The 25,266-nt window shown below is 35.0% G+C and overlaps 1 protein-coding gene across 14 annotated transcripts; it reads left to right on the forward strand.

Moving 5' to 3' along the window:
- cmn (calymmin) lies at window positions 1–25,204 on the forward strand. 14 transcript variants are annotated; one of them, XM_084433812.1, is made up of 54 exons: window positions 1–163; window positions 2,354–2,404; window positions 2,589–2,636; window positions 2,984–3,007; window positions 3,110–3,163; window positions 3,676–3,717; window positions 3,884–3,931; window positions 4,443–4,484; window positions 4,593–4,640; window positions 4,782–4,817; window positions 5,239–5,286; window positions 5,404–5,460; window positions 5,568–5,618; window positions 7,235–7,282; window positions 7,395–7,451; window positions 7,561–7,611; window positions 7,902–7,949; window positions 8,060–8,113; window positions 8,216–8,266; window positions 8,545–8,592; window positions 9,059–9,094; window positions 9,193–9,243; window positions 10,350–10,397; window positions 10,509–10,565; window positions 10,666–10,716; window positions 11,006–11,053; window positions 11,168–11,224; window positions 11,329–11,379; window positions 11,653–11,700; window positions 11,811–11,867; window positions 11,978–12,028; window positions 14,286–14,333; window positions 14,447–14,503; window positions 14,617–14,667; window positions 14,971–15,024; window positions 15,149–15,700; window positions 16,859–16,918; window positions 17,043–17,096; window positions 17,306–17,344; window positions 17,430–17,489; window positions 18,217–18,273; window positions 18,378–18,443; window positions 18,532–18,591; window positions 18,922–18,993; window positions 19,087–19,128; window positions 19,240–19,314; window positions 19,407–19,466; window positions 19,621–19,680; window positions 19,840–19,908; window positions 22,221–22,295; window positions 22,381–22,419; window positions 23,575–23,832; window positions 24,339–24,389; window positions 24,510–25,200. In XM_084433812.1, exons 1-54 carry the CDS (start codon window positions 19–21, stop codon window positions 24,512–24,514), a joined length of 3,570 nt encoding a protein of 1,189 aa, XP_084289938.1. In that variant the 5' UTR covers window positions 1–18; the 3' UTR covers window positions 24,515–25,200. The 14 variants fall into 14 exon arrangements, with proteins under 14 accessions (XP_084289938.1, XP_084289936.1, XP_084289939.1 ...); XM_084433810.1 differs by having other exon boundaries at window positions 17,058–17,096; window positions 24,339–25,202; XM_084433813.1 differs by having other exon boundaries at window positions 17,058–17,090; window positions 24,339–25,202.
- Window positions 25,205–25,266: the final 62 nt, after the last annotated feature.

Consider the following 25,266-nt stretch of genomic DNA (forward strand, 5'->3'; position numbering starts at 1 on the left):
CTATGAGCTGTTCCCTGTATGCTTTGGGTTAGGTTTTCTGTCTCTTTCTGTTTTCCTTGTTTTTTTTGTTCCCCTGTAGATATATCCACAATGTTGAAATGGACACTTCTAAGGATGATGTTATTGCTCTGGATGACAAAAGTAACACTTCAGGGTGGCACAGGTAAGGATGCTAATGAGAAAACAATGCTCATAAGTGCTTAAAATCTGTGTGGATTTGATTGTTGTTTTGCTTTGAGTGTCTGTTACAGAATTGCAGGAGTTTTTCCCTTAAGTTATTGAGGAACAAATTAGGTTTATGGCCTTATGTTCTTGGTGTAGAACTAATTGGTATAAAGACTTCTGAGATGTTACCAGAAAAAATATTTCCCATTTATCCAGAAATTACCAGAGAAAGGCATTTCACATTGAATGTTGTAGCTTAAAGCATGTATGGACACATTATGGATGATTTGTGATGGTAGCAGTAAGTACAAAAAAAAACAAAAAACTTTTATTCCGGATTGACATTTTGTAAGTGCTGGTGGTAACCAGCATCATAAACGGTTACAGTGTTTCTCAAGCATTTGATAAAGATTTGTAGAAGTGAAAAGTCTTTACGAGCGTGTCACACCCACAAAAAAGAGACAAAAAAGCACCTGTGGTTGCCAGAACTTTACTGTAAAAAAATACGGTTGCAACGTTTTAAGTTTTTCAGATTAACCTAAATGAACTTTTAAAAAAATGATATTTGATTAACTGAAATAATGTTAATATACCAATTTTAACCTTCATAATATACTGGCAAGTGGCAACCACCTTAAAAACACAGTGGGTAGAGAAAAAAAGGCACATGATGAATCAAAGTTCATCACAACTAGCTTTCCACAAGCTGAGGTTAATACTAAAATATAGAGGATGCGTAAGATGTTACATGAAACCCTAATGTGCATAACTGATAAGAGAAAAAATTACATGATTTCAGTCATGTTTTTTTTTTTTTATTTTTTTATACTTATCTGCCACATTTATGAACATCAGCAGGGCAAAGTAATGACGATGAAAACAAAAACCCCAGAACAAATGTCCCCCCCCCCCATAATTTTTTTTTTTTTTTTTAAGTACAAAATTGATCACTGGATTTGATCCATATCAGGTCCTGGAAAACATTTGTACTGCGCTCGAGGGTTTGATTGATAACAACAATCAACAATGTTGTTTGAATTTGGTTAAGAAATTCATAAGATTTAATAATTCAGTAAAATAACCTGTAAAATAAACTTGTAATTTTGAAGTGGGTTTAGCGCTGCATTTTGTAGTATAGTTTAGGGATAGTTTACCCAAAAAATACATTTTAAAGTCATTTACTCACCCTCAAGTTGTTCCAAACCCTGCACAGCTTTTGAGGTGTTAATCCCGCATTGCGGTGCCAAACTTGTACAGCGTGAAACAATGCTGTGTTGAATGTTATGGCTAGATGTTTAGCAACAAACACCCAATCATGTGCCTCATACTCCTATACTATGGACAGTAACAGAAACACTGTGAGTTGTGTAAAAAGTAATTTAAGCGGTTGAGGGGAAAAATGTAAAATGGTGGGGAAACATCAATTGGAGTGAAGATTACTTACAGAATCCTATAAATTCATACACAACATTTGATTCTAAGCCCTTTAAGAACATGGTTAAATTAACTTTTCATGATTAAAAAAATAAATAAAAATGCAAATCAATTACTTATTTTTATTTTTTATTATACATCTTATCATACAAGATTTTTCATTAAACCTTTTTTTTTATATAATCAGAATTTGCCCGCAGAATTTAACATCCAAGATCTGTTGTGCATTTCAATTCCTGAAACTTAGTATTTTGTGAAACATAATTTTCTTGCCGAGGACTTCTTAGCATCAAAGCAAAGTGAGTGAGTTTCCCCTGCAATGCCTGAATCTAACATCTCCCTGTGAGAATATAATTGTTTTACTTGCACAGAATTGCTCAACTTATTCTCTTGCCCCTGCTGTCTCCAGGATCTGCCTGTTCCCCCATGTGTCTAAGATATTTAGACAACAGTATACTGTAATATGCAGCAGTTATATTAGTTCACGTTACGTGTTAATGGAAACAGTTTAATAATAGATCCATCATTAACTTCAAATGACAAAAGTATAGTATAAAGCAATTTATCGATATACTATGGTTTTATATAGCAATGATGCTGTATTCAACAGAATATGTGACGTGTCTGTATACATTTCATTTTTGTATTTTTTTTTTTTTTATTGATTTTTGTGATTAAGTTCAATTAAATATTGTACAGGAAATTGTCATGTCAGAGGATAACCTCCTGTACATTTTTTTTTGTGTTATTTAAGGGTACCAACCTCAAAATCCAAATGGCGGTGCAGTACAAATGTCACCAGGAGGTAATATCAATATTTCTATGTTGATGTACAATAAACAACAGATTCAGTGCATAGCCATTTCCGTTAGTCATTCTGAACTAATCCAAGTCTGTGAAATTATCATGCAATTTTTAACATGATTTTCTGGTATTGCAAATATTCAGCTTAGAAAAATGCGATAACCCCTATATATCTGTATTTTCAGGTTATGGTGTGGGTCCAAATAGCAACTCCGCAAATACGAAAGGAAATGGTAAGCAAGAACAGAATTTATACTAATATACTTGGTTTTTGATCTTTTGTGAATAAATATACCATAACATATAAAATGTGATGCAATAAATCAGTTAAGGTTTTATTTTATTTAGCTTTCTGAAATATTTTATATTTAGCATATCTATTTGTGTACATGTAGAGAAGTTTTGTTTACTGTTTTATAAAATTAAGTATATTTACATTTTATTTATATATATCAAGGAAACTTCTTTAACAAGGATATTTCTGCATTTGAACATTTTATTTCGTTGATTATTTTGGATTCTCTGGGATGGATGGATGGATGGATGGATTTTTATTTAAATGTTTTCTTTTTATTATCAGGTTATCCTGTAAACAAAGGTACAGGTAAGCCCAAACCATGAAATACAGTATGTGATATGTAATATACAATATAATGAAGTGTATACAATAATATGAAATTTGAATAAATCATCATACATCTTTTAGGTTCTTATGGAAGTGCACAAAATAAGCCTGGATATGGAGGTCATCCCCCATATGGTATGAGCTTTTTTTTTGCTTGTACTGTAGCATAAGTACATAATCAGGTTTTCCTTTTTTAACATATATTTTTCGATTGTTATAAGTTGGAACAGGCATGGGAATGGTGTGTGTGTGTGTGTACTTTTACAACTATTTTTGTGAGGACCTTTAAAATCAGAGGAACTATTTTGTGAGTTTGAGTTTTAAACCGTGTGTGTGAAAAACAAAACAAACAAAAAAACAAGCAAGCCCAGCCCAGGGGACAAAATGCAATGCAAAAGTTTTTTTACAGAGTAATGCAATATTGTAACACATTACTTTTAAAAGTAACTTTCCCCAACATTGTTTAAAGGCCTGTCTGAGGGTCAAGACTTGGTTTTAGGGATAAGGTTATACTTATGTTAAGGGTAGATTTAGAGTAAAGGTTCATGTTAGGTGCTTTGTTGTACTTTGTAGGGTTAGGAGCTAGAGATTGCATTGTGTCAAGAGAAACTCTAATTGCACTACATTCCTGTCATTTATTGTTACAGGTAATGGGAATGGGAACGGCTACCGAGCACCGTCTTATGGGGGTGAGTTTAATCTCAAGAGTCAATGTGTAAGGTTTGTGCATAAAGATTGTGCAAATGTACTCATTAAGAATGTGTACAAACACCATTGTGTTTTGTTTCAGCATATACAACTGTTGTCATTGTGTGTTTATTTTTTATTAAAAAGTCTGTTTAATATTATCTGAAGGCTACAGCAATTTAATGGGCACTCATCCCCAAAAAGGAGCTGGTCTAGGTAAGTCTTATCTTAATATTCTCTTAAAGATTATAGGTCACCCTGCAAGGTCTTATATTTTACTTGCTTTCTTCTGTGGAACACAAATGGTATATTTCCGAAGAATTTAGGAGACTGTGGTCAGTTTTGGGGTTAATATCAAGAACCAAATAAGCTACACCACCTGAAGTACATTTGTACATACCAACCAAATAGTTCTACCATGTTAATATGTGAAAATGTTTTTTTCATAAGTGGAAGTAAAATGTATTGATCACAGGGATGGTTGTATGGGGTGCTGGGGTTTGAAATGAAATCTAAATCTTATTTTCAATACAAAATCTGACAAATTGGCAGTAAACTATCATTTGATATTGCTAAAGAAATTTTGAAATGTAAAACAATCTGGTAACACTTTAGCAACAATACGTTCACCACATTAGTATTTACACTATGTTTGCATTATGAATGGTTTGATAACTGTTTTCTAGGTTTAATTGTGTATAATTATTTTTCACCTCACTTTCTGCAGGATACACCAATGGTGGGGCGACCAAGACACAAAGCAAACAAGGTAGAATTTTATTTTGTCAACTTCCTTTTCTGTAATCAACTATATAATGTGTCTGTAACTGAGGTAACCGGAGAACCTCTAAACTGATTTGGGATTGGTTTTGTTTAGGACATGGAGGATATCCTAATGGAGGTGCAGCTAACCAACCTAATACAGGTGATTATATTGGATGTTTAAATAGATTTGATTCTACAGTGTTATTATTACAGTGTGGAGACTGGAGAGTACTAAATTCTGATAAGAACTCAGGATATTAAATTATTTTTCACTAATTAGGCTCTTCTCTTCAATGTACAGGGTATCCCAATGGTGGAACCAAGGGACCTAAACCAGGTAAACATTGTGCACATTTAGATTAAGGTAACACTTTACAATAAGGTTTCACATTAGTTAACATGAACAAACTATAAACAATACTTAGTTCATTTCAGCATTCACGAATACAATTGTAAGATCAAAAGTTGAATCTGTTAACATGAGTTAATGCACTGTGAAACAACATGAACATTTCTAATAACTAACATTTAACAAAGGTTAATAAATGCTGTAAAAATCTATTACTCCATTTTAGTTAATGTTTGTTCATTTATTTACTAATGTTAACAAACAAGACCTATTGTAAAGTGTTACCTAGATTAATAATCTATATTACGGGTGGAGGAATTGTTTATTAGAGGTAAAGCACTAAAGGCCTGTATTGTAAACTGAGGTAACTGGAGAACCTCTAAACTGATTTGGGATTGGTTTTCTTCAGGATATGGAGGATATCCTAATGGAGGTGCAGCTAACCAACCTAATACAGGTAATACACTGGATATCACCAGCTCTAGTGCAATTATTACAGTGTGGAAAATACTGAATTCTGAAAAGAACTAAGGATATTACTCTGGTTTATAGTATTTTTATTTTTTCTAATTAGGCTCTTTTCTTCAAAATATGGGGTATCCTAATGGTGGAACCAAGGGACCTAAACCAGGTAAGCTATTTTTGTGTATGTGTAATGCGTATTTTGTGAGGGGTTTTCCCCTTTGTCTGATTTTTCTGTATCATTTGAATCTTATGTTTGTTGGGTCTGCTTCAAAGGATATGGAGCTAAAGCTGGACCCTCAAATGGACAAGGATCAAAGCCTAATGGTAAATAGCATGTGATTATTACTATTATAAAACAGTTTTTGCTCTAAATTCCAGCTGGATAAGCCGTGTTCAAAGCCACTGTAAAATATATTATATCTGCACACCATTAGCTTGACTGCACATAAATGTTATTTCTTTATAATGTACTAACTGTAGTTTAGAACCATTTAGATTACTACTCTGTGTTATTGGTAGAGTAGTTGTTTATAAGGGAATAAAGCACTAAATGTCTAAATTGTAAACTGAGGTGACTGGAGAACCTCCAAACTGATTTGGGATTGGTTTTCTTCAGGCTATGGTGGATATCCAAATGGAGGCGCAGCTAACCAACCTAATACAGGTAATACACTGGATGTCACCAGCTCTAGTGCAATTATTACAGTGTGGAAAATACTGAATTCTGAAAAGAACTGAGGATATTACACTGGTTTAAAGTTATTTTCTCTAATTAGGCTCTTCTCTTCAAAATATGGGGTATCCTAATGGTGGAACCAAGGGACCTAAACCAGGTAAATTATTTTTGTGTATGTGTAATACGTATTTTGTGTATTTTTTCTTTTTTGTCTTTTTTTTCCATATCATGTGAATCTTATGTATGTCGGGTCTGCTTCAAAGGATATGGTGCTAAAGCTGGACCCTCAAATGGACAAGGAGCCAATCCTAATGGTAAATAGCATGACATTATTACTATTACAAAACAGTGTTTGGCTCTAAATTCCAGTTGGATGATCTGCATTCCAAGCCACTGTAATATATATCAGCACACATTTAGTTTGACTGCACATTAGTCACTTTATAATAGACCAACTGTAGTTTTGCCACATTTAGATTAATAAACTGTATTATTGGTGAAGAAGTTGTTTATTATGGGCAAAGCACTAAAGTTCTCTATTGTAAACTGAGGTAACTGGAGAACCTCTAAACTAATTTGAGATTGTTTTTCTTCAGGATATGGAGGATATCCTAATGGAGGTGCAGCTAACCAACCTAATACAGGTAATACACAGTAATAATTGCACGAGAGCTGGTGACATCCAGTGTGGAAAGTACTAAATTCTGAAAAGAACTGAAGATCTTACACTGGTTTAAAGTTGTTGTTTTTTATTCTTCTAATTAGGCTCTTTTCTTCAAAATATGGGGTATCCTAATGGTGGAACAAAGGGACCTAAGCCAGGTAAACTAAGTTTATGTGTAATGCGTATATTGTGTTTTTTTTTCCTTTGTCTGATTTTTCCATATCATTTGAATCTTATGTGTGTGGTTTGCTTCAAAGGATATGGTGCTAAAGCAGGACCTTCAACTGGTCAAGGAGCCAAGCCTAATGGTAAATAACGTGTGATTATTGTTTACTATTATAAAACATAGGTTTTAGCTCTAAATTTCAGTTGGATAAGTCACATGCAAAGCCACTGTAAAATATGATATACAAACTCCTTTGATTGCACATTCATTTAGTTCTTTATTAATAAAACAACTGTAGTGTAGCCCCATTTAGATTAATAATGTATATTATTAGTGGAGGAATTGTTTATTAGGGGATAAAGCACTAAATGTTTGTATTGTAAACTGAGGTAACTGGAGAACCTCTAAACTGATTTAGGATTGGTTTTGTTCAGGAAATGGAGGATATCCTAATGGAGGTGCAGCTAACCAACCTAATACAGGTAATACACTGGATGTCACCAGCTCTAGTGCAATTATTACAGTGTGGAAAATACTGAATTCTGAAAAGAACTGGGGATATTACACTTGTTTAAAGTACTTTTCTCTAATTAGGCTCTTCTCTTCAAAATATAGGGTATCCCAATGGTGGAACCAAGGGACCTAAACCAGGTAAACTATTTTTGTGTATGTGTAACGCGTATTTTTTAATTTTTATTTATTTTTTGTCTGATTTTTACGTATCATTTTGAATCTTATATGTGTTGGGTCTGCTTCAAAGGATACGGAGCTAAAGCTGGACCCTCAAATAGACAAGGAGCCAATCCTAATGGTAAATAGCAAGACATTATTACTATTACAAAACAGTTTTGGCTCTAAATTCCAGTTGGATAAGCTGCATTCAAAGCAACTGTAAAATATGATATCCACACACATTTAGTATGACTGCACATTAGTTAAATGTCTTTATAATACACCAACTCTAGTTTAGCCCCATTTAGATGAATAATCTGTATTATTGGTGAAGAAGTTGTTTATTAGGAGGTAAAGCACTAAAGGTCTGTATTGTAAACTGAGGTAACTGGAGAACCTCTAAACTAATTTGAGATTGTTTTTCTTCAGGATATGGAGGATATCCAAATGGAGGTGCAGCTTATCAACCTAATACAGGTAATACACTGGATGACACCAGCTCTAGTGCAATTATTACAGTGGAAAATATTGAATTCTGAAAAGAACTGAGGATATTACACTGGTTTAAAGTTCTTTTCTCTAATTAGGCTCTTTTCAAAATATGGGATATCCCAATGGTGGAACCAAGGGACCTAAACCAGGTAAACTATTTTTGTGTGTAATGCGTATGTTGTGTTTTTTGTGGGTTTTTGTCATATTTTTTCCATATCATTTGAATCTTATGTGTGTGGTTTGCTTCAAAGGATATGGAGCTAAAGCTGGATCCTCAAATGGACAAGGAGCCAAGCCTAATGGTAAATAGCATGTGATTATTACTATTATAAAACCGTTTTGGGCTCTAAATTCCAGTTGGATAAGCCACATTCAAAGCCACTGTAAAATATGATATACAAACACATTTGATTGCACATTAATTTATTAATAAACCAACTGTAGTGTAGCCCCATTTAGATTAATAATGTATATTATTGATGGAGGATTTGTTTATTAGGGGATATAGCACTAAAGATCTGTATTGTAAACTGAGGTAACTGGAGAACCTCTAAACTGATTGATGATTGGTTTTGTTCAGGAAATGGAGGATATACTAATGGAGGTGTAGCTAACCAACCTAATACAGGTAATACCCTGGATGTCACCAGCTGTTACAATATTCTCTGACACACACAGGTTGAAGATCCAAACACAGCTTTTATTTAGGGTAATCCATAGTCGTAATTCATAAACAGGCACAGGGTCAAAAACGTGCAAACAATCCAAACATAAAACAAGGTCCAAGAAACACAGGCAAACAAGGTAATCCAAAGAACAGCCAAGACTTGCAGTGAATGAGTGGAAACACAGGGCTTATAAAGGCAGAGTTAAACAAGGTAATCACACACAGCTGAACATAATCATGCATAATGAGCCAGGCAATGGGTACTGGGAAATGGAGTTCATGATGAGGTAGCAAAGGAGACTGAAGATGACACCAGCTCTAGTACAATTATTACAGTGTGGAAAATACTGAATTCTGAAAGGAACTAAGGACATTACACTGGTTTAAAGTACTTTTCTCTAATTGGGCTCTTCTCTTCAAAATATAGGATATCCCAATGGTGGAACCAAGGGACCTAAACCAGGTAAACTATTTGTGTGTGTGTGTGTGTTGTGTATTTTTTCCCCTCTGTCTGATTTGTACATGTCATTTGAATCTTATGTGTTTGGGTCTACTTCAAAGGATATGGAGCTAAAGCTGGACCCTCAAATGGACAAGGAGCCAAGCCTAATGGTAAATAGCATGACAATGGGTCTCATTCACTAATAACTGCGTAGATTATTTTGTATTAGTTCGCACAGGAGAACTTCTCATGAAAAATCTTTGCCTAATTCACAACACGTTCATACAAGCATGAATTTGTTCTTAATATCGTTCTGATGTTAGTAAATTTGGAGCAGCTATTCTAAATGAGCAGCTGCGTTCACAAGGTTAGGCATTTGCATAAAACAAGCCCAAACCATCTCCATAAGGGATTTCCGCACATGCTTTCCTTATAGCCTTTCGTCGCTCTAGTCAAACTTGCCGCTGTTTGCTGACGAGCTCTCGCCCGATCTCGAGCAATGCCTAGTGGGCCATTCTCACGAGTTCTCACAATAAACATCTTTTATACAGACCCAGATTACAGACCTTTCTTGAGCCTGCTGTACACATGCGTATATCTGCGTTATTCAGAGAAACCTTGCAGCTGAAGCTATAACGCCACTTTTCTTACTGTTAAACTGTAAAAATTGAATGTATTTAAGATTAAATTCAATTGTATTATTTAATCATTTTATTATATAATTTTATAAATGGACTATATAATACAATTAATGCAACATACTTCAAGTTCAATATAATTATAGTCATGTTAGGATGATCTATAACTTAACATGATTATAAGGCCGTACAGAGTAAGTGTTTTTTGTGTATGTGTGGTTTCAGTTCCTATGTTTTTTCATAAATTTAGAATACATTTTATTACAAAATTTTTGGTGAATCGTGATTTGTTCTTAAAATCGTTTGTACGCACATTTCACGCACAAATTAGTGTGTACGCACACTTAGTGAATCAGACCAAATATTACTATTATAAAACCGTTTTTGACTATAAGTTCCAGTTGGATAAGCCGCGTTCAAGGCCACTGTAAAATATATGATATCAGCACACCTTTAGTTTGACTACACATTAATAGAATTTCTTTATAATACACCAACTGTGGTTTAGCCCCATTTAGGTTAATAATCTGTTTTATTGGTGGAGAAGTTGTTTATTAGAGGTAAAGCACTAAAGGCCTGTATTGTAAACTGAGGTAACTGGAGAACCTCTAAACTGATTTGGGATTGGTTTTCTTCAGGAAATGGAGGATATCCTAATGGAGGTGCAGCTAACCAACCTAATACAGGTAATACACTGGATGTCACCAGCTCTTGTGCAATTAGTTAAGTGTGGAAAATACTGAATTCTGAAAAGAACTGAGGATATTACACTGGTTTAAAGTATTTTTTCTAATTAGGATCTTCTCTTCAATATGTGGGGTATCCCAATGGTGGAACCAAGGGACCTAAACCAGGTAAACGCGTATTGTATGTGTTATGCATGTAGTGTATATTTATTTTTCCTCTGTCTGATTTTTCCGTATCATTTGAATGCGTGTTGCGTCTGCTTCAAAGGATATGGTGCTAAAGCTGGACCCTCAAATGTACAAGGAGCCAAGCCTAATGGTAAATAGCATGACGTTATTACTATTATAACACATCTTTTTTGGCTCTAAAATCAGGTTGGATAAGCCATGTTTAAAGCCACTGTAAAATATATATCTGCACACCTTTAGTTTGATTGCATATTGATTGAATTCTTTATTAATGAACCAGCTGTAGTGTTGCCCCATTTAGATGAATAATCAATATTATTATTGGTGTAGTTGTTTGAATAAAGCACTAAAGGTCTGTAAACTGTAAACTAAGGTAACTGGAGAACCTCTAAACTGATTTGAGATTTGGTTTTGTTCAGGATATGGAGGATATCCTAATGGAGGTGCAGCTTATCAACCTAATACAGGTAATACACTGGATGTCACCAGCTCTACAGTGTAATTATTATGATGTGGAAAATACTGAAATCTGAAAAGAATGAGTATATTACACTGGTTTAAAGTACTTTTTCTCTATCTAGGTTCTTCACTTCAAAATATGGGGTATCCCAATGGTGGAACCAAGGGACCTAAACCAGGTAAACGCTTATTATGTGTTATGCATATAGTGTGTATTTCTTTTTCCTTTGCATGATTTTTCAGTATTATTTGAAATCGTTTGTGTGTGTGGTTTGCTTCAAAGGATATGGTGCTAAAGCTGGACTCTCAAATGGACAAGGAGCCAAGCATAATGGTAAATACAATGTGATTATGTATGCTATAGTTTTGGCTCTAAAATCTAGTTAGATAAGCTGTTTTAGAAGCTACTGTAAAATATGATATTGCATATTGAATTCTTTATTAATAAACCAACTGTAGTGTAGCCCCATTAATAATTAATTATAATTAATCATGTAATATTATACGTGGAGGAATTGCTTATTAGGGGATAAAGCACTAAAGGTCTGTATTGTAAACTGAGGTAACTGGAGAACCTCTAGACTGATTTGGGATTGGTTTTCTTCAGGATATGGAGGATATCCTAATGGAGGCGCAGCTAACCAACCTAATACAGGTAATACACTGGATGTCACCAGCTCTAGTGCAATTATTACAGTGGAAAATACTGAATTCTGAAAAGAACAAAGGATATTACACTGGTTTAAAGTTCTTTTCTCTAATTAGGCTCTTCTCTTCAAAATATGGGCTATCCTAATGGTGGAACCAAGGGACCTAAACCAGGTGAACTATTTGTGTGTGTGTAATGTGATGCTGTGTTTTCTTTTTTTCTTTTCTTTTTTGTCTGATTTTTCCATGTCATTTGAATCTTATGTGTTGGATCTGCTTCAAAGGATATGGTGCTAAAGCTGGACCTTCAACTGGACAAGGAGCCAAGCCTAATGGTGAAGAGCATGTGATTATTACTATTATAAAACATGGTTTTTGGCTCTAAAATCTGGTTGGATAGGCTGCTTTTGAAGCCACTGTAAAATATGATATCCGCACACATTTGATTGCACATTAGTTGAATTCTTTATTAATAAACCAACTGTAGTGTAGCCCTATTTAGATTAATGATGTATATTAGATTAGATTAGATTAGATTAGATTAGATTCAACTTTATTGTCATTACACAAGTACAGGTACAAGGCAACGAAATGCAGTTTAGGTCTAACCAGAAGTGCAATAGCAGCAAGTGCAGGATATACAGTGGTTCCATAAGTGCAGAACATGGATATGTACTGAATAAATATAGAGTTGAATACTATTATAAACAAAAATTTACAGATAGATTGTCCTATGAATATAATATACAGATAACTATTACTGTGAACAGAGTTTACAGCTAGATATGTACTGAATATAATAATATACAGATGGCTATTACTATAAACAGAATGTTTACAGATAGATATGTACTGAATATAATATACAGATGGCTATTACTATAAACAGAATGTTTACAGATAGATATGTACTGAATATAATATACAGATGGCTGTTACTATAAACAGAATTTTACAGATAGATATGTACTATGAATATATATACAGATGGCTGTTACTATAAACAGAATGTGAGCATAATATACAGATGGCTATTACTATAAACAGAATTTAACAAATAGATATATGTATAAGTTAGGCTAATGAGCAGTATAACAATGGATTTAAAGTAGTGCAAATAAGTTTGGACAGAAGCTATCCGAGTGAAAGTGCAGTGGAAAGTAATTGCATATTACAGTTAAGGTACGATATTGCAATGTATATATAAACAGTCGGTACTGTAAATAAACAGTCGGCAGTGCAAATTGAGAATATTCCAGTCAAGGTAGTAGTGCAAGATGCATATGTAAACAGTTGTTACTGTAATAACAGTCAGCAGTGCAAATGAACATTATAGTATTGCAAATAACAAAATGGAGGCAGGTGTGAGGAGGGAGAGGAGAGTCAATCAGTATATGAGGGGAGTGGGATCAATGAGGGTTAGAGTTTAATAAAGAGACAGCTCTGGGGAAAAAACTGTTCTTTAGTCTGCTGGTCCTGGTCCGGAGGCACCTGAAACGCCTGCCGGAGGGCAGGAGAGAAAACAGTCTGTGGGCTGGGTGAGAGGAGTCCTTAAGGATGCTGCGAGCTCGATGCAGACAGCGTTTCCTCTGGATGTGCTCGATGGCAGGTAGTGGAGTCCCAGTGATGCGCTGGGCGGTTTTCACCACCCGCTGCAATGCCTTGCGCTCTGCAACAGAACAGCTCCCATACCACACTGTAGCACAGTTGGTCAGGATGCTTTCTATTGCACAGCGATAGAAGTTCACCAGGATAGTGGAGGAAAGCTGATTCTTCCTCAGTGTCCTCAGGAAGAAAAGGCGCTGGTGAGCCTTCTTGACCAGGCTGGAGGTGTTGGTTGTCCAGGTCATGTCCGCCGAGATGTGGATCCCCAGGAACTTGAAACTGGAGACACGCTCAACAGCCATTCCATTGATGTGGATGGTGTCGTGTGTGCCTCTTGACACTTTCCTGAAGTCCACGATGAGCTCCTTCGTTTTGGTGGTGTTGAGGAGCTGGTTATTTTCGGTGCACCATGTGGCCAGGTGCTTGATCTCCTCCCTATAGGCAGTCTCATCGTTGTTGCTGATGAGACCAATCACCGTAGTGTCGTCCGCAAACTTGACGATGGAATTAGATCCGTACACAGGCTTGCAGTCGGAGGTGAAGAGGGAGTAGAGGAACGGGCTTAGCACACAGCCCTGTGGTACACCAGTGTTGAGTGTGATGGATGTGGAGCAGTTGGAGCCTGATCGAACATTCTGGGGTCTGTTGGTCAAGAAGTCCAAAATCCAGTTGCACATGGAGGTGTTGAAGCCCAGGTCTCCAAGTTTGGCTATTAACTTAGTTGGGATGACAGTGTTGAATGCTGAGCTGAAGTCAACAAACAGCATGCGTGCATAAGTGTTCTTATTGTCCAGATGTGTGAGCACAGAGTGCAGTGCCATGGAGACTGCATCCTCTGTGCTCCTATTGCTACGGTAGGCAGCATATATTAGCAGCGTATATTATCGGTGGAAGAGTTGTTTATTATGAGTAAAGCACTAAAGGTCTGTATTGTAAACTGAGGTAACTGGAGAACCTCTAAACTGATTTGGGATTGGTATTCTTCAGGATATGGAGGATATCCTAATGGAGGTGCAGCTAACCAACATAATACAGGTAATACACTGGATGTCACAAGCTCTTGTGCAATTATCACAGTGTGGATAATGCTGATTTCTGAAAAGAACTAAGGATATTACACTTGTTTAAAATATTTTTTCTCTAATTAGGCTCCTCACTTCAAAATATGGGGTATCCCAATGGTGGAACCAAGGGACCTAAACCAGGTTAAAAAATAATAATAATAAAAAAAAGGTTGTGTAATGCGTGTATTTCTTTTTCCTTTGTCTGATTTTTCTGTATTATTTGAAATCTTATGTTTGTTGGGTCTGCTTCAAAGGATATGGTGCTAAAGCTGGACCCTCAAATGGACAAGGAGCCAAGCCTAATGGTAAATAGAATGGCATCATTACTATTATAAAATTATATTTGTTGGCTTTAAAATCCACAAAGCTACTGTAAAATATGTGATATCCGTGCATTAAGTGAATTCTTTATTTATAAACCAATTGTAGAGTAGTCCCATTTAGTTTTTATTAGGGGTAATGCACTATAGGTATATAGACACGTGTTGTTTTCAACATATTCAACATATTTCAGTGTAAAGAATATTAGGTCCAGTTTTAAACAAACTCACTCTGCATCGTCAAATGTAAAACCTTCAGTTATAACATACATATCTTGTGATCTATAGGTTATGGTGTTCCTGGCTATATGTCAAAAGGACCTTATAAAGCAGCTAATTCAGGTAAAATCATGATTATTTGAAGTGCATTTTATTTACTTCCTCCACATGACATGAATAGAAGTTCTGTCATTTAGAAATGCATGTTATGTATGTTATTGTAAATGTCAATTGCTTTGGCTTCTAGGTTATATGCCTGTGACAACTGGAAAACAGGGTGCTTCCAGTGGAAAAGGACCTAAAGGGGAGATTTTAAGCCCTGAGGGACAAAGTCATCTCCCGGTACCATCTAACACCAAGGGCTTTTTACCACTATCTGGACGTGAGCCAAATACAGGATTACTTCCAGAACAAACTAAAGACCTTCCACCAGTTCTACAACAAACAAAGGGACAAAATCTTCATCCACAGGGCAAAGCCCCCAACTCTATGGCACCTTGGCCTGCTCCAAAGCCATTTATGCAAGGTCCCGGTTCATATAAACCTAGTAAAGCTTATAAACCAAAACCAGTTTCTGCAGAATCAGCTCCCATTCCTCAAACATCACAGACAGTTGCACTAGAGCAGGAACAAGTCCTTTCACAGGAACAAAACATAAGTCCAGTGTTACCACAAGACAGTATTTCTTCACAGGCACCTCTAGTGCCAGAATCAGCTCAATCAACTCCAGAGATGCAACAATCCAAGTTTCAGTCAAACAAGCCTGTGCCTCAAATGAAGAATCCAATGACAAATCCTGGTAAACTTTTATAGTTTCAAATTAAAATGATATCCTGAAACCACATAACAGCTTGAAGCTACACAACTTCTGCAACATTTAACTAATTCACAACCATAAAGATATTTTCTATAACTGTATAAAATTCCCTTATTCCCTCTTTCTCCACTTTTCTGCATCAATTCACTTCTGCTCTAGATTTTGTACTAATCCGGTTTATTAATCCAGTTCACCTGACAATTTGTTCTGCAAATGTTGTTCACATTTATAAATTATTTGTGTTATTGCAGATAAATTGTGAACGTTATCTCAAAATGGCTAATGGATATGTCCTATAACTATCAGCACTTACCTTCTGCTGTCAACTTGAAGTCAAACATATTCTTAGCTCTTTTTCAACTAATCTTTGTGTGATATTGTTGTAAACTTTGGTGCTAAACTCTACTTTGGCACTACACATAGATTTTAGAGCCATTAAATGTTTCTAAATTGGATTGATAGCCTTCAAAAACTTTTAATAAGTAAATTTCACAATGAGCAAGTAGACTTAAAGTAGGCTGAATTTTTTTTGTTCTGATTTAATCAGTCCATTTGGTAACAAGCAAATAGGTGGACATTTTGATCCCTACTAGATTTCTAGAAGATGGCTGTGATGCAAAGAATATGTTCAGTCATTGATTAGCATAAATTCAAATGTACAAATTGTTCATAAATGCATGCTTATGCATTTATAAGAAATGTAGGGCATACATATTTACCAGATCAGATCTTTAACAAATTAACTAGACATATTTAATAAAACCCTGAATTTTCAACCTGATCTCACAGGAAAACTTTACGAGGTGGTGATTTTGTACAATGTGAATCATACAAAAACAATGTTATTAGAAAAAAGTAAGCATGAAGGTCCGTCCCCAACTCCTAAAAATATGCATTACTTTAGCGTAAGCGCATCGTATGAAAATGTACCAACGAGATTGTATGAATTCATACGAATTAGCTACATTCGGCAAACCGTAAAAAAAAATTAAATTGGGTTTTGAATTTCTTTTGGAATCATTCTCCTAGCAATTTGCTTTGTAATACATTATGCATGTATTACAACTCTGATAGTGATATCAGGGCATCTTAACTGGATAAGTAAATTTAGTTTATTGATAACTTGTTTGTTTTCTACAGAACTCACTGGTCTAGGACAACCAAATGGACAGGTGCAGGGAGCTATACCTTCAAAGCCTGGTAAATCCTAAATAATAATCCATTGATATAACATAAAATCACATTAAATTATCTGGCCTCTTATAACCCAAAACTACATTTGGATCAATAAAAATCTATTTAATTGTTGATTTTTTTTTTTTAGATTGTGGACCTGGAGGACAACCTAATGGACAATGGGTCAAACTTCCAAGTACTGGTGAACTCTCATTTTTCCCCACTTGTTTATTGTCCTATAAATTATTAATATCAAAACATTAAAATCTTAATGTTTTAAAGATACCATTCAATAAAAATAAGAGATTTTGAGACATTTTAGTCCATGTCAGTTTGTTTTGACTTCTAAACAGTTGTGAAGACCAAGCAAAAAAATAAGCATTCAATCTAAAACTAAAATGTGGTTTTCAGGGTATCCAAATGGAAAAGGAGAAGTGGCATCACAACCAGGTGCATTACATTCCATATAAACATTGACTATCCATCTAACCATAACAGCATTTTTTAACCACTTTGGATAAAAATATTTCACTAGGCTTTGGAGCAGGAGTGGGTGGTTATCCATCTCATGGTATGAACAATGGCTACAAAGCAGGTAAATAATCACAAAACACATTTTATTTTAATTATCACTTATTATTTGGCTTCATCTTTGCAATGTCTATATCTGTTTAAAGCTGTTTGCTTGTCTAAAATTATGGGGAAAAAAATAAAAAAAATGCCCTCATTTTGCCATCTTTACAGGTTATGGAAACAAATTGAAAAATCCAGGTTGGAATATTTCCTACTTCATGGATATTTCAAATATAATTTTTTAACATGGACACAATTCACAAATGCATTTATTAAATATATGCTTTAGTCCTTGGGTGTCAATAGTCTGGGCCTTTTTAGTGCAATACCATATCCTACAACAAAATAAATAATAAAGAGATATCGATTAATACAAATTTAGATATTAATGCTTTTAAGTTTTGCTTAAATAAATAAATAGGTCTCCGTTTCAAAATTTTGAGAATTTTTTTGGGATACATCAAGTAAAATTACAACCGTATCTGTGTGAATAATTACAGTACTTTACCCTTGTGACTCAGACTGTAGTTCTGCTTACTAATATAGTAAACACTGTATTCTGCCAACTATTAAAATATGCTACGATAAACGTTTCACACAGTAGTATGTTACATTTCACAAGACCTCTTTAATTGAGTTTGTGTGTGGTAAGTATGTTTTTTTCCCTCTTGTTTTCTGTGCTAGACATTTAGAAGAAACAGTTTGATTATATATTCATTAATATTTACTCTTTTCTGTTACTCTGATAGCTGGACCACAAGGTGAGCAACCAACAGGATTTAAGGGAAAATCTCAAGCGAAATATGGTTAGTCTGAGAAAAATCCTATCAGCTCATTTTAAAACGACTCATCAAAAATGCTGCACACTTACTTTTACTCAGTTTTCATAAGCAAGGTCGTATTTTTACAGGAATTGGCGGACTTCCATTTGGTGGTTCCCCCAATGGATATCAAACAAACCCCTCTGGACAATATGGTATGCTGTCTTTATAATATTTGAGTTAGTATTGACCCTAACTGTAATCCTGACTGGACACATGGATTTATGTGCATCTTTCTCATAGGTAATGATGGTCAGCGCTATGGAGCCAAACCCTACAATCCTAAAACATTAGGACAATACGGTGAAGATTAGATGCTTTGATATTTCTTTACACTTTTTTTTCATAATTGTTGGTATGCATTTATCAGTTGGCAGGCAGTTTGTAGCATTGCACTAGAGATTGTGGTAGAAATTAACATTTACTTTAATAAAAATATATATATTTCTGATAAAACACATTTAGTTGTGAAATATTTACATTTTTCAAAATGCATGTTTAAAAATGTTATTCTTTATGATCTCTACTTCAAGTCAATATTTGATAGAACAGCTGACATGACAATTTGCATCTCAAAACATTATATATAATGCTGTTAAATACATATAATTCTGTTCTCTGGCCCCAAAATAGGACATGGTAGTTTACCGTACAACTCTCAGCCTTTACTTCCCGAATCTGTTGCCAAATCCCCTGGCAAATATGGTAAGATAAAGAATTTTAATAAAGAATTTTGTCTGATCATACAGCACATCTTTTTTTGAAGATGTTGTAAAATATAAGTTTCTGTATTTTCAGATTTTGGAGGGGTACCCTACAATGGCCAGCCACTTGGATATGGTAGTGACAAATACTTTGGCAAATCTAGTGACTGTTTTTTTTTTTCCAACTTATAATTGTCTTATTTCTACAAATTATGACTGAGTATGTTTTACTGTAATTCTCTCTCAGGACAAAAGGGTCTTCAATATGGTGGTCAGCCACTTGATCTCAGGCCTGATGCTGTGTCTGGAAAATATGGTGAAGGTGAGTTATTTCTTTTTTTATAGGTAATGAAATGACAAATGTCATAATATTACTGTACTGATAGGTATGTCCATCCTCTCTACTCTCTGTAGGTTCTCCAGAATCCTTGTATAATCCAGAAACACTCAGTTTCGGTGGCGATGCTAACTATGGTGCGATTTTTAACTTACTTATTGATACTCTAGTTTAAAGATCCTTTTCATCATTGCTTTGTATGTGAATTGTCGAACGGCATACAGTTAGGCTAACGAGAAAGTAATGATTGTTTTGTACTAACCCTTGGTAAAATCACTGTATGGCTTACAGGTAATCCAGCAGTGTCATATGAACTCCTTGGCCCAGTGACTGATGGGCAGTCTGTTGATGGTATGTTCATCTCCTATTTATTTAGTACACTATTTATTAAGCAGCAAGAACTATTGAAATACTTTGTTGTAATTACATAAGTTAAATGAAGAAAATGTTAAATGAGGAGATTATCATTTGGAGTTTTAATGCTATCATTTAATCCTTTCTTTTTTACAGAAAACAGAAGCCTGGAGGCTTTGCATCAAGGTCCTGAGATTGACGGACAGAAATCCATTGACCAATATGGTTAGTTGTATTTTGAGATATTCAGATATCCATGTTCATTTAAGTTAGGCTGTGTTTACACTGGATATTGTTTAACGTGTTAACAGAAAAATTTGCATTTGATTCAGTTTTTTTTTTTTTTTTTTTATCTGTTCTGAGCCACATGCAAATACATATCTGATATCTGGACATACTGCTAAACACGTATTTACGATTCCCATTGGAATTCCAAGCCACCGCAAGGCGAGGGAAACATTTACCCACAAAGATAACTTTTCTTACTCTCATATTATGATGTGAAAACACAGCTTCTTTTGAGGTGAAAATTGTATATATATGTAAGAATGCACACACACAAAAACATTCAGAAGCACAGAACCTTATTTTGAGCTGCAGCCCTGTGAATTTTATAAATAAAATGGCTTCGCTACTGAAAGCTACATTACATTTTTTTAGCAACAAGGTGATAACTTTGCTGTTTTGGAAGTAATTAAACTTCACTATAGAGACGCAGCACAGACGCAGTAATTCCCACACAGTCTCTTTCTCAAATTCAAATAAATGTAATCGTCCTGCACTTTATTTTACTTTAGAATTCCAACCCATAGATAAAATAACAAATAGAAGTACTGTTACTTTTATTTACTAAATATAACTACTGTAATTTGTATCTGTTCAGTCAAATTTTGAGCTGTAAACACCAATAACTGCTTTAAATTATCCATGCAAGTGATCATGGTATAAGCGGAATAATCACGTTTTGTGTGAATTAATGTCAAAGAACCACCTGACGTCAATTAAATAAATTAGTTTTAGATAGCCTGCGGCCATTTAAAACTTGAGGGTTGACCATGTCACTAAAAGTGATCACCAATGAAATAATTTGCTACGTTCACACACTGCAAGTCTTAATGCTCAATTCCAATTTATTGCTCAGATCCGAGTTTTTTGGAATAGCTGTTCATATTGTTGTTTTAAATGTGGCCAATATCAGATTCCAGTGTGAACAGATCGTGGTCCTGAACTGACCTGTATGCGCAAAAGAACGATAAAAAGACTTCACACAGCAGGAAGTGAACGTGGAGGACATTAAAGTAAGCGATTACGCGTTTATTTATTGCTCGATTTGCCACGGAACCCAGCGAATTTATGCGCAGGCAATATTTAAAAAAACTAGTACTGGGCAATCAAAAATAAAAGTTTGTTTACATAATATATGTGTGTGTACTGTATATAATTATATATAAATACACACACATGCATGTATATATTTAAGAACATTTTTATTTATATATAAAATATTTAGATTTATATATAATATAAATGTATAAATATATATATATATACAGTATATACATGCAAATATATCTTAAATATATACATGCATATGTGTGTATATACAAAATATTATACACAGTACACACACATTTATTATGTAAACACAAACTTTAATTTTGGAAGCGATTAATCGTTGCCCAGCACTAAAAAAACAACAGACAAGGATGCGAAAAAAAGAGCAGTTTTTAAACATTTATGATGTTTTGCTTGTATATAGAGCTGTCGTGTAATACTTGTGAGCTCTGACACATCACTGTCCTTCACTTGACTACCTTTCGCAACTGTCTTGATAACTTCGGGTAGCTATGTAAAATCTTTGAAGTGACTCCCATGTGCGCAGAATTGTGACGAATGTTGACGTGTAAATCTCATGAATTCCGATATGACTGTTCAGACTGAAGTCACATTGCAAAACATCAGACCTGTATTTAGGACCAAATCAGAATCGAAAAGATCAGATTCCATGTGGTTTGTGCTGTTCACACTGTCATGACAAAAAGTCACATATGAGCAAAAAAAAAAAAACTTCACACTGCAAGCCTTATAGCTGGTTCACACAGAACACTCTTTTGCTGTTAAAAATGCGAGAAGCGCGTAGTGGAATGGGGAAAAACCGCAAGGTCACGAGCAAAACGCGAGCGCAACAGTCAAACACGTCCTTCTAGCGCATGTTTACATAGAAAAATAATGGAAAAGTGGTGCAGTGGAATGGAACTGGTCGTGTTACTGAACTGAACCACATGCACAAAAGAACACTAACAAAGACAGCTTGCAGCAAGCTGTCATATGGAAGAAAACATGGAGGCCACTGAAGGACACAGATGAGGAGAAAAAAGAGCAACGTTTTTCTCGTATAGTTTTCCCTCATGTTTCGCCTGTATAGTGCTGTCACCGTAATATTTATGAGTATAACAGCTCACTGTGCCTCCACTGACTAACTTTGCTGCCGTCTACCATATTCACACATTAATTCTGTGTGTTTGTGCTTGATTCAGGAGATGGAGAGGTTCCACCCCATCCTGATGCTTCAGAAGCTGGAGATGCAAATGCACAATCCGTCGAGAAATATGGTACAAGCATTTTTTGACACTGTATATCTACCAGAATGAGGTGTGTAAATCTGCATATAAACATCTCTCACCCTCTTTGTTCAAGGAACTGGGGATTATACAAATGGAAGAGTACAACCAGAAGGTAAAAGTAATGTTCAAAACTCTGCTTCTCTGAATGTTGTAAATCCTGTATTTACAGATATATTTTATGTATCTGTAAATATCTATATAATTGCAGAATTTATTAATGGTGCCGACCAGGGTCAGAAATGAACTTTTCCATTAAGGGCAATATAATATATATAGGCTGCAATATTATGAAAAATCATTATTGTTGATAATTGCTCTTAATATTGTAATAACTATTCATTTTGATTGATAGAATACATAAAAAATTGTGTTTGAGGAGATGGCACATCATATTATGGCTACACAGACACAAAACAAGCTAAGAACCATTTATGAATTGGTGGTGCGAACTGCTCCGAGACTCGAGTGTTACACATTCATGACTTTGCAAAGTAAGAGTGAATACACATGGCTCAAATAGACAGAGCTGACCAGATAATGAAACACAGGATGGAAGTAAACCGCAATGAGTCCAGGCAATGGATTATGGGAAATGTAGTTCATGATGAGATAAAGCAGATGGAAGGAGTGTCCTCTGGTGAAGATCATGGGCACTCCAGCTGGCGGTTGTGAATTACTTTATTGCTTATTACACATTATAAAATCAATACTTCACATTGGTTATTTTTGTAGCATGAACAATAACAGTTTATTCCCAGTTTTAATAACTATCTACAGAAGAAAATAACTTAAGTCGCTTTTATTATATAAAAACTATTATAATCACTAAGTTGTTTACACTGCTAAATGAATGTCTTACATCATATCTGCACTTTGTTGTGTATGATCAGAGAATTGGTGAGCACGCGCTGAACAAGAATCCGCCATTTTCAGCCGTGAATGATCTAAACGCCTCTGATTGGCTATTGCATTTATAAAATCAACAGAAATGTGATTGGTTATAATAATGCACAATGCTGCAAAATGATTTCACTTGAATCGCAACAGTCGTAATTGATTGACTTGAATTGTAGAGGGGCATTTTTGCCACTTAATCTTGAATTTGCGGGACATCTTTGTTCATTTTGGTGGCATTTTTGTCCCAAACCCAAAAACGTCTGACCCTGCTGCTGTTGAACTATCGTCCCATATATTCTTCCATTTCAAATATATCGAGAGAGAACTTAAATCCAACCTTTCCATCATGTCTTTCTTGACTGTCCTGCAGTTGTCTCATTCCCTGGTGTTCCCACTGCGGGCCCTGCTCCTCACATCCCTGCTGTCACCTCATTAGACGCCACCCTTTTACTGGACGGCTCCTCAACGGTCCCAGTCTCTGTGCCTGATGTGTACGCTGTTCCTGTCTCACCCATAATCCCTCAGCCTGAGCTGTCCACTCTAATGCTGCAGCCCGCACCACCACAACAGATCCACATCCAGCAGCACCTCAAGTTCCACATCCAGCCCAATGGCGACTCCCAGACAGGTAAGATGCTAATAAATGCACTCTTGTGATCAACACATTTTATTTTATTTTATTATACAGCTAGATTAATGAACTATATTAATAATTTCAGAATAGTTTCTCATTTATATTGTTATTATTATTGTGTAACTATATATTTATTATTGAAATTTTTATCATATTGTTGTCACCGCAATAAGCTGCGTAACATTTTCCACCAATTTAATGGTGCATTAAGCGATTTCTGAGGAACGCTGTTAAAAGTGGATCAGACCGAGCACCAAAACACACTTGTAGCCAATCAGCAGTAAGGGGTGTGTCCACTTATGAGGGGGGAGGTGCCTGTGCTGTAGTGTGTTTGAATTCGGTGGGGCGGAGCTATCAAGATAATGGTGTGATCCTTTTGAGTAAGGGCATGTTTGTTTTGGTGATTTCAGATTTCAACAGGTTTCTCAGTAATCGCTTACTGTTCTATTTAGCCATATTTTTTTAACTTTGTGCATTTAAAAGTTGGTTCTTTTTAACAGGAAAGGAAGGCAAATACAAATTGAGTGGATTCTTTGGAAATAAATACCAAGGTAAGGTAATGTGTATACACATTTAACATTAATAAAACCTAAAATAATAATATCATTATTTTATATATGAATAATTATAATGAGGCTTTTTTTTCTAACCCATACCTCCTTTTTTCTTAGGATAATTTTGAAGTGGACGTTCATGCTGCAAGAATGCGTATCTTCACATGATTGTTTTTTTTGTGTGTTTTTGTTTTTTACACAATGTTTCTGTGAATGTTGTACATTTTCTGTCATTTTATTTGAGTATCTTGTTCTCCTTGTATTTTAATGTATTGTTAATATGTGTTTCCTTGCCATAAAAATAATCATCTGCTTGTACAAATAAAGACATTTTAGATTAAATATAATTATATCTGATGCATTTTTTTTTTTTTTTTTATTCCATAATTCCACAAAAATGTTTCTGGTATTTTATGTTTTATGCATTTCCGTTTTATATAGAAGTGTTTTTTTTTTGTGTGTTTTTTTTTTTCTTCTTTTTTCTAGAAGCCACTGTTATTTATTTTTGTTTAATTTCCTGTGGCAAGGCTATGTATGGTTTTGAATAAATACAAACTCTAAATCCAACCCTCATTTAAATCTTTCATTTAAATCCAGTTTTACCTGGACTCTATATAGGGTAGCTTAAAGAAATATTTACAGTTTCTGAAATAAATGTCAGTAATAAGACATAAAAAAGCAGATGTCGAAGTCTACCAGCAGACTAGTGTTTGTACTTATAAGGAACTGTAATCTTCTATGAGCTCGCCTCTGCTGAGCCTGACGGCTTCATGCTGATTGGCTACAACGCTAAGTAGCAGTAAATTGGCCCACAGCTTCTCTGCAAGCAACAAGTTGCTGCAGTTCTACCTGGCAGTACTTCCAAGACAATGCA

The sequence above is a fragment of the Rutilus rutilus genome, assembly GCF_951802725.1.
Source record: "Rutilus rutilus genome assembly, chromosome: 16".
Lineage (NCBI taxonomy): Eukaryota > Metazoa > Chordata > Actinopteri > Cypriniformes > Leuciscidae > Rutilus > Rutilus rutilus.